The 12,993-nt window shown below is 54.4% G+C and overlaps 1 protein-coding gene across 1 annotated transcript; it reads left to right on the forward strand.

Moving 5' to 3' along the window:
* Window positions 1-464: 464 nt before the first annotated feature.
* ANGPTL4 (angiopoietin like 4) lies at window positions 465-9,264 on the forward strand. Its single transcript, XM_014884332.2, has 7 exons — window positions 465-986; window positions 1,338-1,448; window positions 1,961-2,087; window positions 6,297-6,410; window positions 6,496-6,591; window positions 6,898-7,173; window positions 7,725-9,264. The coding sequence occupies exons 1-7, from the start codon at window positions 471-473 to the stop codon at window positions 7,904-7,906; spliced, it is 1,422 nt and encodes a 473-aa protein (XP_014739818.2). The 5' UTR covers window positions 465-470; the 3' UTR covers window positions 7,907-9,264.
* Window positions 9,265-12,993: the final 3,729 nt, after the last annotated feature.

A 12,993-nucleotide genomic window follows, 5' to 3' on the forward strand; every position in this document is an offset into this window, starting at 1 on the left:
TAGGGACAGGGATGGGCATGGGGATGGAGATGGGAACATGGATAGGCATGGAGTAGGGTATAGGGGCATAGGGTAGGGATTGCAATGGGGATGGGGACAGGGATAGGAAAGCAGATGGGAATGGGGACAGGAATGGGGATAGGACAAGAAGGGGAATGGGGACAGGGATGGAGATGAGGACAAGGACAGGAATTGGAATAGGAATGGGGACAGAGGTAAGGATGGAGACAGAGATGAGGACTGGGGCAGGCAGGGCTCAGCTACAGGGACCAAGGCTGCCCCGGGCGCGGGCAGACAAGACTCGGAGCGGGCGGCGGATTCGGGGCCTGAGCCGCGGCCGACGGGGAGGGCGAACAAAGCGGCGGGGCCGGGTGGGCGGGGTGGGGCCGGTGCGGGCCCTCCCCACCACGGGGCATAAAAGCAGAGCGGCCGCAGCGGCGGCGTGCGGATAGAGGAGCGGAGCGGGTAGGATGCAGCTCGGCGGCGCGGCGCTGCTGCTGTGCGCGGCGGGGCTGGCTGCGGCCCCCGCGCCCGCACCGGGAGCCGGGAGCGAGCGGCGGGCGGCGGCGGGAGCCGGGCGGGAGCGCCGGACACAATTCGCCTCCTGGGACGAGGTGAACGTGCTGGCCCACGGGCTGCTGCAGCTGGGGCACGGCCTGAAGGAGCACGTGGAGCGCACCAAGGGGCAGCTGCGGGAGCTGGGCGGGCGGCTGAGCGCCCACAACAGCTCCCTGGGGCGGCTGCTGCGGCAGGCGCGGGAGGCGCAAGAGCGCGGCGAGCGCCTGCGGGGCAGCGTGCGGGAGCTGGAGGGCCGCGGCCGGCAGCTGCTCAACCTCTCCGAGGCGCTGCGGCAGCGGCTGGAGGAGGTGGCGGCTGACAAGGACGCGATCCAGGGCCGGCTGGAGCGGCTGGAGGGCCGGGTCCGTCTGGCGCTGCAGGCGCGGCCGGCTGGGAACCAGAGCGCTCGGGACCTGGGGGCGCTGCAGGTGAGCGCGGGGGACACCGGCATCCACCGGAGGAGCGGGGGGTGGACCAGACCAGCAGCACCTGGGTGGAGCGGGATAGAGAGGATCCGACAGGGCCCTGCCACTGGCACCGACGCGGGGAGCGTTGTGGGGGTGGGGGACACACACCCCAGACCCGCTCCGGGGACACCGGGAGCGGCTGCGGGAAAGGGAGATGAGGGACCCGAGTGTCCCGGGACATCGGGAGCAGTGGGTGAGGATCAGCCTCAGGAGAGCGGAGGGGTCCTGGGTGCACCGGGAGCACCCTCCCGGGAGTCTCGCATAGCCAGAGCTTCTTGGAGCTTCGGGGCTCACCTGGCTCTTCCCTCACAGTCCCTGATGGATGCTCAGAACCTGCGGATCGAGGAGCTTCTGCAGAAAATCAAGCAGCAGCAATACAAGCTGGACAAGCAAAACCTGCAGATTAAAAGCCTGCAGAGCAAGGTGAGCCCCTGTCCTGTGCTGCAGCTCCTAGCCTGGCCCTACATGCTGGTGCATGGGCACCCTGATGTGAACACCCCTGCTGTCCCAGCTCTGGTGGCTGTGCTGGTGCTCCCTGGCTTTGAGGACCCCAAAGGGGCCACAGCTCTGGTCCCCGTGCTGCAGTGTATCATCAGTGACATGAGGGTAGCAACCTGCAAGCTTCCAGAGAGTTTGCATGGAGCAATAGGAGGAATTGGTGGGTGGGAGCAGCCTCCCTGGGCTCTGCATTTGCATTCATCTGCAGAATAAACTAGCTAGCCTGGGTGTGAAAAGCCACAATCATTTCTGGCTTTGCCAAGACTGTGTATCTCTTGTTCCTCGTGGTTTCTAGGCAAGTTAAGCCCCAGCTCTGGGCATAGGGAGTGGCTGGCGTGTGGCTGACCTGCTCCCCTGAGTAACGGGGTGGAAAACAAGCTGAGATAAAACCGTTCTGACTTGTGCTTGCTTTTTTTTTTTTTTTTTTTTTTTTTTAGGTCAATCTACTAATTCCTCTACACCACAACAAAACTCAGTCTCCAAAGTGGAAGATAAACCTGAAGAAGAGCCTCAACCTCTCCAACCAGAGCCAGAATGGCAGTGGGGAGCCTGTGCAGACACAGAGTAAGTATCTGCTTGTGTTGCCCTGCTCCTTCATGCCAGAGTAAACCTGTAGCAGGCAGCCTTTTGAAAACAAAAGGTTCATTTGTCCTGAGTCAGGATGTAAGATTTGCTTGAAAAGCTGGAGCTTGGGAGTAGGGCCAGAGTGAGGGGTTCTGGAACACAGGCAGAATTCTTGCCTTCTGGGCCAAAATTAGTCCAGCAGGAATTTAAGGATTAAAGAGGCTTTTCCCTGCCTGGTGTTCGGAATGCAGTGGGGAGCAGACAAAGCCAGAGAACAGGTATTTGTCAAAAAGGATTGGCAGGTTCAAGATGAGGAGAGGAGGGTCTCAGCTCTTTTGAGTTAACTCTTGTTCACCTGCTCACACTTCACCAGGCAGGCTCTGCTTTGCTGTCTGCAGGAGTAGGGGAGGGTTAGGAAGCCCTGGCTGGAGAGCAGAGCTGTGTGCTTGTATATCCCTCTCCCTTGGCTCATATTTAGAGCTTATGCATGAAGTGTCTCAGCTCACACTGTCCTTAGCTGAAGGTACTGAGTTGCAGTGGATGCTCACAGCCCTGGGAAATGTGCATTGGAGCAGGCAAGTGGATGCTGCATCTGCAACTCCTGGCTCTGCCTGGAGCATCTTCTGCCCTGGCAGCAGGACTAGAGGGGCTCCTGCAGAGCAAAGTGCAGCAGAGCAGGTGTCCCGGCTGTGCCAAGTCCTGCAGCCTCCCTCCAGACAGGAACTGATGTCCCTGCAGGGTTTGCTGGCCAGGAGCAGCTGCTGTCATGCTGTGTCAGGTAGATCACAGTGCTGGCTCTACCTGTGCTGCTGTCTAGGGATCTTCGGCAGGAGCAAAACAGAAATCAGGCAGGATGAGGAGGCATGGGGAATTCCCATGCTCAGGGCCTGATGTAGGGATGGTTATGGGAAAACATGTGATAATTTGTCTGGAGCCTGGAGCTGTCACTGGTGTGTCTGAAAGCTGGGTGGGAGAACAAAGGGCTTCTTCACATGGACAAGAAGAGAAGTGGGATGTGAGGCTTCCAGCTCCTCCTGGGGCACACCTCAGTGGGGCTGTGCAGGGTCAACCTTACTCAGAACTTCGCTTCCCTGTTTTTTTTTTTTCTAAGCTCTGCTTTGTGACTTGCCTACAGTAGTACTTGAGCAGTTTAGGTGGGAAGGGACCTTTAGAGGTTACCTAGTATAACCCTTGATCCCACTCTTGGGTTACGCTGAAAGTGGGGTGCAGGGCGATGGGTTGGGACCTTTGCTGCTTGCTGGTGCAGATGTAGGATGTTCTGGCTGATGCTGGCTACAGAAATGTCTGTGATGCATCGTGGAAGGCAGCAAGAGCTACAGCCCCCACGGATGCTGTGTGAGCTCAGCACCTTCCAGTGCTGCATGATCCTTGATGGAAAGACCCTGGACATGCTAATTCTATCCCACCAATTGTGAGCTTTCCCTTTCCTTGCCTAATCCCTGATGTTGGTATCACTGACAGAAAACAAATTGGCTTCCTTTCATTAGCAAGTTGAGTGAGTTTTCTGGCAAGTCTTAAAGCACACAGGCTGGCCCTGTGCCCTCTGCCCGAGGAGGCTTGTGGCTGCTTTCAGAGCAGGGCACTGCTGGGGAGGCTTGTGCTGGCGGCTCCCGGGCTATTGTCAGGCAGAGCCTGGTGCCGGCCTGGCCCTGGGGAGCAGTGATGAACTCCACCAGCAGCCCTTACAGAAAGACCCTTTCATTTGCATCCAGCGAACACAAGTTTTTTCAGGGCAGGACTGGCATGTGGCCAAGCATGTGAAAGTTGAAGGCTCGAAGCTGCCTGGAGAGTGAGAGGTTTAATAGCTTGCAGAAAGAGGATCACGTCTTTGGGCAGAGCCTGTGCTTGCTGGCAGCCTGCCGAGTAGGGGAAAGGTAGAGCCCTGCTCATGCTCTCCCCGTGGCGCTGAGACTCCAAAATAATGGGGTTGGGTTGGGGCAGGAGAGGGGGAGGCAACGCAGGCAGCTCTAGGCATGCCCTGCCATCCCTGAGGATGGGTGTTTATACCAGCTTAGTGACCTCCCCTGTGTTGTGGCTGGAAATCCTGTTGGGTGAACACAGAGCCTAAGGCAGATCCAGCCTTGTTGTGTTGGTTGGCTAAATAAAGGGGGAGGGAAAAGAAAACACAGTAAGAGTCAGGAGGGCTTGTTCTGCTGGTGCAACATGAACTGGAACTAACAAGCATGTTCCTCAAATGAAAAAGATTGAGCAGAAGCTGTTCAAGCAGCTGCATTTTGTTCAGCTGCTGGGAAGTCCCTGTGGCACCAGGGGAATGGGGATCGAGTGCATGCAGGCTCCAGAGATGAGAAACAGGCAGCAATGGAGTTGACTTGTGCATGCTGGGACCACTAAACATCTGCCTGGCACCATCCAACCGATGCTGGGAGAGGGGGTGATGAGCTTGGCAAACCCAGCACCTTCCTACCTGGGCAATATGAGCAGGGCTGGTGGCTGGGGCATTCCTTCCTCTGAGCCTGGTTTGCTCCTCTGCCTGCATTTACTCAGAAAGTGGGGATATTCAGGATGCACTCGGCCCCTGCATTGCTGGGGGGCTCTGTGTGGTTTGGATCCTTGATGCACAATGCCCTCAATCCCTGTGTCATGGGTTCAGGGTCGGGCTGGGGCACAGCTTGTCCTATGATGTACTGATGGTAGCACCGGTCCTGCCCTTGCACTGCCCTGGGGATGTGAGGGATGCAACTGCTGGCTGAGGGAGAGAGGCTGCCTCTGCCGAGGAAAGGAAATTTCGTGGGGGGAGGGAGAGGCAAAGGGAGGAATATGTTGGAAGTGGGTGAAAAGTGATGGCAGGTATCATGTTTCTGTCCCCTGTGTCCCCCCGACCTTTCCTCCAACTGGGGCTCTGCTCTTCACCCCAGTGCAGTGTCAAGGCTCCCCAGCACCCTGTGAGGATGGGATGGAGTGATGCTCTGCAGGGGCTGCTTTTGCTCTTGGCAGCTCAAAGGCCCCTTTTTTCCCCCCCCCCCATATGCCCCCAGAAAGCCTCTGGCTGTTGGAGGAAGCCCTTCTCCCTGCTGCTGCTCTGGATCATGGTGTCAGCCCTGACCCTGGGGCAGCTACTGCGAGGGAACCCCCACGGCCAGCACCTCAGCACAGCCCAGGGCTTGTCTTGAGGTTTCTTGTCTGTCTCAGGGTCATGCTGGCAGCAGCTGTGAGTCAGGGTAGCCAGAGCTACAAGCCATCCGCCCTGGCCTGGGGAGAACAGGCCCCCTTTGTCTGGGGGTAATTGGGGCACCTGTCCCTGCTGACAAAGAGCCCCTTGACTGTGCAGCAGCCTGGGGCTGGAATCACTGCACATCCTTCTGCAGCCTTTTTTGGTGTTGTAACAGGTTTCCCGTGCCTCATCTCTCCCAAGTGCTGTGGGTGGTGGTTCCTGGATGGACTTTTATCAGTGCTGTTGAAATGGTGCTTTGTTGGCAGTTCTGGGCAAAGTCCCTGCGGGACAGAAGGAGCAGTGGGAGCCCCTAGGGATGGAGGGGGATGAAGCAGGGTGTGGCTTCACCCTGGGCAATCCACTCCTGCAATGAGCTGGGGCTCCCAGAGTCCACCCTCCCCTCCTTGCCTCAGTCATATTTCTTGGAAAAAGGGTCACCCCAGCCTGACACTGTGCCTGCTGGTGGCAGGTTGCCCATCAGGATGTTTGGCTGGATCCACCACAGTTGCTGGGAGAAAGAGGTCATATGCTGGATGCTCAGTCACCTTCCTGATGTCAGGACTTTGTCTTTTTTTTTCCTGCCCCTGAGGCCTCTTTACCCTGCTTCAGCCTCATGTGGGATAGGGATGCTTGGCCCTGGCATTGCCCCACCTCAAATGGGCTGCTCCTTTCTGTGAGTGTAGAGGCACCTGGGAAGCTCCTCTGTCCCTCCTCGATGAGGAGCCCTGCTCTCCAGCTGAGGTCACTCCAGCCTGGCCCAAAGCCTGGCTTCTGCCTTAGGTGAACGCCTAAGGAGCTCTGTTTGAGTGAAAGGAAAGATATGGGGTCACAGTGTTTAAGGATGCTGAAGTCAGGGGCCAATGTCCCCAGCACGTGTCCGGAGCTGCAGCCTCTGCTGTGCACAGCTGCCCGGGCTTGTTGCCAGGGCTGCAAGTGCTGGGGCCATGGTAGGAGCAACCTGCTGAGGCAGTGGGGTTTGTAGCCAACTGCTCAGTTGCTGTTTCCTTCCCCTGCAGAGCTCCCAGAGAGTTGCCACCAGCTCTTCCTGGCTGGGCAGCACAGCAGTGGCGTTTTCCAGGTGCAGCCTGCAGGATCTCAGCCCTTCAAAGTGTACTGCGACATGACTGCAGGTAAAGCCATGCAGTGTCCTGCAGCACTTGGCAGGGTGCTCTTGTAAATGGCAACCCCAAGTGACTGTGTTTTCCCTTCCCATAGAGGGTGGCTGGACAGTGATCCAGAGGCGCATGGATGGCTCTGTGGACTTTGACCAGCTGTGGGATGCCTACAAGAATGGCTTTGGAGACCTTCATGGTAGGTGGATCATGGTGTCTACATTCTCACTGTGGGATAAGGGAAGCTTAGCAAAAGTTATTCCCCTTGTTGGCCTCTGGAACTCTCTGTGCTGGAGCACAGACATAGGCTGAAGCGGGTGGTGGGGGGACACTGCTTGCACAGCAGGGGTCCTTGATCTTCCTGATGTGTCCTGCAGGTGCCAGACATTGATTCAAATGCTGCAGCGTCCTAGGTTGTCCCCGTTTGTCCCTGGAGCTTGCTCGCATCTCTGCTTTTCATGTCATGTTTGTGTCCCTGCAGCCAATGTCATGAGTCTTATTTCAGGTGACTTCTGGCTGGGCCTGGAGAAGATACATCACCTTGTCCAAGAGGGAAAATACAATCTCCTGATTGAGCTGGAAGACTGGGAGGGGAACTCCCAGATGGTTCAGTTTGTCTTCAGTCTTGGTGGTGAGAGCACAGCCTACACACTCAACCTGATGGGGCCTCTGACTGGAGAGCTGGAAAACGCCATTGGGGAATTCAGGCAGTTGCCCTTCTCCACTCGGGATCGTGACCATGACCTTAAAGCTGACACAAACTGTGCCAAACACCTCTCAGGTCAGTCTGAGGTCTTCTACTCCAGTATGTGCACTTCCCTTTCAACTCTGTCTGGTGGTGATCCAGTGGGACACAGACCCTGTGGCCCTTTGCTGTTGAACTTGTCTTGTCCCCTACTTCTCTGGGACAGCTGCTTCTTTGGGAGGAACTGTGCAGGGAGCCAAGAGGGAAGGTGAAGCAGATGGAGGGTTCATGATTCGGGTATTGCCCAAGCATGTGTCTTCATAACAGGTTTGCTGTCTGCCACTTTGCTTGGAACCTTTTCAAGCAGAGCAGACATCTCCCTCACCCTGGCTGCTGAAAGGTTGGAGGGGAGTTTTTACACAAGGAGGAGCAGCCTGGCTGGATATGCAGGTGCAGCCTGAAGTCATGGAAGATCTGTGAGAAATTCCCCAGTGCATGGGGAACTCCTTGACTTGTATATGAGGTGGTCTTGTAAGATCCTGAAGCTCTGAAAGAGTGGAGGAAATAGGGGCATCACCTGCCTTGAACCTGTATTTTTCTGTCTGGAATTTCTATGAGTTAAAATTGTCTCTTCATTGCCCTTGTAGGTGGCTGGTGGTTCAGCACCTGTGGCCATGCCAACCTCAATGGGAAGTACTTTCGCTCCATCCCCCGGCAGAGGCATGAGCGCAAGCAGGGCATCTTCTGGAAGACGTGGAAGGGCAGGTACTACCCCCTCAAGTCAACCATCATGAAAATCCAACCTGCAGCACTGGAAGCAGAGCCCTGAAGTTGCTACCCGAGACTTTCTCTGTGGAGCATGGACTTGAGCTCCATCACTTGGTGTTTACAGAAAACAATCTCCCCTTCCTTGGTTAGAAGCCCTTTAGAGGCTCCTCTCTAAAAGTAAAACAGCTCCACATTTCCAAAACCCCTGGATGAGAGCTCCCAAACCTGAAGAGGAGCCCCAGGAGGGAGATCCACCTTCAGGGCATGCACAAGGGTCTTCTTATCTGCCATGTGCTGCTGCGGGAAGTTCAAATTGTCTGGTGCTTTGTATCCTGTCTTAACATTTCTGTACTGTGTTGATATGCTGGGCCTGGGGCAGGCAGGGCATGTGAAGTGTCTCACTGCTCTGGACCACAGCACTGGGTTTGGAGCCTTGCTATGTCCTGTCTTTCACTGTTGTTCCGAAATGATATCCCACGTACCTCCTGTGAGAGCCCCTGGAGACTCCTTCCTGTGTGGGGGCTGAGGGCAGTGAGCCTCAGGCAGCTCCATCTGTGCAGCCCCTGTCCCCCTGAGGTACAGGGCTTGGTGGGAGGGCTGAGGGTGACCTGTGCAGAAAGAGACCTCAGGCTCACTTGCCTTCCCTTTCCCTGTATTTCTGGCTATGCTGGAATTAGCAGGGAGCTGGGAAAACTGCTTCCAGCACTAAGGTTGATGGGTGAGATCCTGCAGCTAGTTGCCTGAGGGGCCAGGTCCTGGGCAGCTGTGTCTGGACCTCTGTCTGGAGCCTGCCAATGCTGCTGGGAGTGGGTAGGATGAGCTGTGGGACAGCACAGATACAGAGCAGGGACTGTCCCTGGGTGGGACCAGCCCTGCTGTCACTGTCAGCCCCCCAGAAACGGGATCTGCCTTCTTCCACCAGACACTTCATGCTTTGCAGAGTGACTGGACCTGACCCACTTGTGTGTCCCAGTACTACACCAGGGGACAGCAGGGCTTCTCTGCAAAAGCCACAGAGCCACACTTGATCAGGTGTGTACCAGGATGTATGGCATCACCTCTGCCTTTGGGGTAGGTGTCTGGGGAGAAGTGGCCAAAACTGGTCCCTGAAAACTCACAGGTCAAGCTGCAGTCTTGGGGCTTCCCAAGCATCCTGCCCTAATGAAGTCATATTGACTACTGTGCTAGAGCTCCTAGCTGCTAAATACTGTACATAGTTGTTTGTAGGATGTTGGACCTTGTTGATGAATTCCTTGTTTCAATTTGTTTTCATATTTAAATGCAGTGTTAATAACAATGTGGTGTAATTTATAAATGTTGATGCTGGAAAGGAAAGCAAGTGTAGTTTGTGTATTTTAAACTTTTTTTGTACTAAAATATCTTTTCTGAAGATGTCTTTTAATAAAAACAAGCCTTTAAGTGTGCTGCCTGGATTATTTTCCTGATGGTTTACCTGTGGCAGGTGTGTGGGAGCATTGTGAGGACTCTGCATTTGTAAACTTAGTTTGTTGGAAGTGTGACCTGAGCAGTCTGCTCCCTTCTGGCCTCCATGTTCAACTGTAGCCTTATGGAGCTTTGAGATAAATTGCTGCTACAGGGTCCAGCAGCAGGTTTTAGTCTACTTGAAGTTTATGCGTTCCTAATTTCTTTTCTTCCTGGAAATTAGGCTGTGGGACAGCAAGTTTATAAGTACTGATATCTTGGGTTTTCTTATTCCCTGATGGCAGACTTTTGGATGAAGGGGATAGTCCTTGGAGGTGGCTGGAAAAGCCTGTGCTAGCTCATTGAAAATGAGCAGAGGGTGAGGTCTAGATGATCCAGGCCAAATAAAGTCAGCTGATCAGGGCAAGCCCCACTAAATAATCACCTTTTAGCTGCTCATACCACGTCTGTGTAGTCATCTTCAAAAGCATTTATTGTAACTTCTCTGGGGGTGATTATAGATGCTGGAATGAAATGAGCTGAGGATGGAGCAGGGGTCTTTTAAGGTGATGGGGTAAATTCCAGCAGTGCTCCCAATCCCATCTATGGTTTCTCTCCAGCTCCAATATACTAGAGCTGGAGAAAATCATGGGTGCCTCTCTGGCTGGTCAAGGAAGAGGAAAAACTGCTCGTTGCAGGAAGAAGAGATGTGACCGGTCTAGTCCTCTGAACAGCTCTAAAAATACCTGATGTACCTAAATGTGGCTCCAGCTCCCACATCTGTCCTGCTACCCTGGGGGAAATCCCAGGGTTAATGATAGCTCCAAGCACAACTGTGCAAACAGCCCATTATACCCAGCTCTGTGCTTACTCCTGCATTCAGAAATGCATTTTTAATATACTCTTTGCTTAATTCAAAACTTGCTACTACTTGAGTGCAGCAGCAGATACTGGAGTTCATATTTTAGTCTGGATGCTAAAGTGATGAGACTGAGGTGGGATTTATGCATCAAGTAGAAGCTGTTGAAGGAGTTCTTCTGCAATGCCAGGTTTTTTGGGGTTTTTTTGCAGACTTAGGGTTTGCTCCTCTGTGGTGCATTTAATCGACAGGACGTGCCTGGTGGATGGTGCCAGCTAGTACCAGCCACCATCCAGGGTTTGGTAAATGCCAAATAGGCAAATGCTAAAAGCCCTAAATCTTGCCCATCCTAGAGATCATAGCTTCTGCTTTCCTGTGTGTCTCAGTCTTGCCTGTTCTGATGCACAAGTCTACATTCCAATAGTGTCAGTGCCACCTATGCCCCAGGGCCATGGGTGCCACACTGGACCCCTCCAGGCAAGGACCCTCTGCAGAAGCCAGTTCTGAGTCTGTTTTCATCTGAAATCTTCAACCTCTTTCATTTTTAACAACCATTTCAGCTGCTGTTCATGTCAGCCTCTGGGAGCTGCCACAGGGCTCCCTCCAGCGACTGACACAGCACGATGCTGCCTCCAGCTATTGAATGCTGCTGCTGCCCCCAAAACCAGCTGTGGTTCCTGCAGGGCACGGGACTTGCTGTGCCAGCAGCTCCTGGTGGCATGAGCCACCCGGGACTTCAAGACCCCCCCAGCAAAGCCCCAGTGAGGGCTGGTGTAAGGGGCTGCTTCTGAAGGTGGGGATGGTGTAAGACCAAAGGCTGCAGGGTCTGGACATGGTGGGATGGGGACTTGGGCCAGCAGCATTGTGGGATAGGCTGGGGCTGTGCTCCAGTGGGTGGCATGGAGCTGCAGTGCCCCTCTGCCGAGCTTGAAGATGTCAGTAGAAGCAGATTGACCCGGGATTCTCAGAGAGCATCAGTAGATCAAGATGAAGTGCATTAGGTACCAACATCTTAAACCAGCTCTGTTTGTAGCCCCAAAAAGCGAGGATAGGTTCAGCCTGCTGCAGACCTCCCTCTGAACAGTAGCAATAGCCATTGGGACACATGATAGCAGAGCCTCACACTTTTTTATTTTTCAGTGGAATCCAAATCGCTCCTTAGCAAAAAAGGAAGGTGTTTGTATGTACACAGAGCTACACCAGCTTGGATAGGCAGGCTGAACCCCTGCATCCGTGGCACCAAGGTGCTGGAGTGAGTAAGCCAAAGGCATCACCTGAGACCCCACCACCAGTGTAGACCCACAGCAACAATAAAAAACCAAAAAAGGTAAATTGGCAAACCCCCACTCAGAACAGAAACCTGCCACACAGCCAAGGAACACCAAACTGAAAGCATGAGAAAAGTTCCCCACCCACCAACACTCTCCAGGCACCCCTAGCCCAGCACTTGGCCTCACCAGCACTAAGGGTCACACTCGCAAAGTCATCCCCTGGCTCTCAATGCCTCAGGGTGCCTGGCAGACACAGGGGTGCCAGGGCCCTCCCAGTCCTTCCAGTAGCTTCAGTTCTTCTGCTGGAGCTCAGCAGCACTGAGCACAAATTGAGCTTTTTGTGGACGTGCCTGGCACAGCTTTGCACCTGTACCTTTACCAGGGACACTTCCCAAGCAGAGTGTTCTGGGATGGCTCCTTGAGGGTGCTCACAGACTCCCAGGGGTTCAGATCCCACTAAGAGGGTGGGAAGGGGAAGTCCTGGCTCAAGCATCCCAGGCAGGTGGCTATGTCTCTGGGACTCTGCAGACTCTCAAGACAAGCTTCAGCATCTCAGGTGACTATTTTGAGCAAGTTTTTGTCACGTTAGAAAAAGAAGCAGATGCCATAGACCTGACAACTCTTCAGGATGTGGACCTCAGCAGAGTTTAACAAAAAATTTGGGGCTAGCAGGACTCTCACTCCTGTTGACGGGCAGTGCAAGTGGCTCAGTGTGCGGCTGCAGTGAGACCTGCAGGGTGTGCTTGGGGTGTGTGGAGAGCCACAAGGGAGCCCTCTTGGAGTCACTGGAGCTGCTGCTGTGAAAGGGCTTTGGTCCCAGCAGTGACAGTTTGGGTCAGTGCCAGTGGGACGCCCAGAGTGGCATTAGACTGGTCAGACAGGTAAGTTTCCTTAATAGTTTGTCGATCCAGGTGGGACCCACAGGCCACCGCCTTTAGAGCCTTCCTTCTCCAAGCACCCAAATGCTGCTACCAGGTGAGTTCACCTGCATCTTTGGAGCAGGGAGGAGCCTGAGCGTGGCTGTTCAAATTCCCTGAGCACATTCAATAAAAATGCTAAGGGTGGACATGGGCTCCTCTGTTGGGGCATCATTTTGTTCAGATTTGGTGACACTCCTGCAGGGATTGGAACCCCTCGGGAGGCACACACAGAAGGCAGTAGAGTATATTCTTTCTAGCATGTAAAAAGGTGGTTCAAGTCCCTCTTACTGCTTGAAAAGGCGGGCATAAGCCCCGGCATGGAAAGAAGCCGCCCTTGGCCGAGCTGTGCAGAACAATCCCCGGCTGTGCCTGGAGCAATGCCCGCGGGAGCTGCCGAGCGCAGCGGTTCTGGCTCCCGGCGGGCGCGTCCGACAGTCCGGGCAGCACCCGGGCCTTCGAGGGGACAGCTCTGCCCTACGGGGCTGCGGGAGCTGGGGGGCTGGGCTGACCTGGGCTAGGAGGAAAACGGCTGAGGGAAAGTTGTTGAAGCATTTTAAAAGGTACAGCAGGAACTTATTAAAAATCGTGTGCTAAAAATAGTATGTAACATTTGGTGATTCCTGTAAGTCGTTTTAATCTAAGAGTTGATTTTTTTAAAAAAATTGTGGTCTTCTGG

Source organism: Sturnus vulgaris, chromosome 26 (genome assembly GCF_052056855.1).
Source record: "Sturnus vulgaris isolate bStuVul1 chromosome 26, bStuVul1.hap1, whole genome shotgun sequence".
Lineage (NCBI taxonomy): Eukaryota > Metazoa > Chordata > Aves > Passeriformes > Sturnidae > Sturnus > Sturnus vulgaris.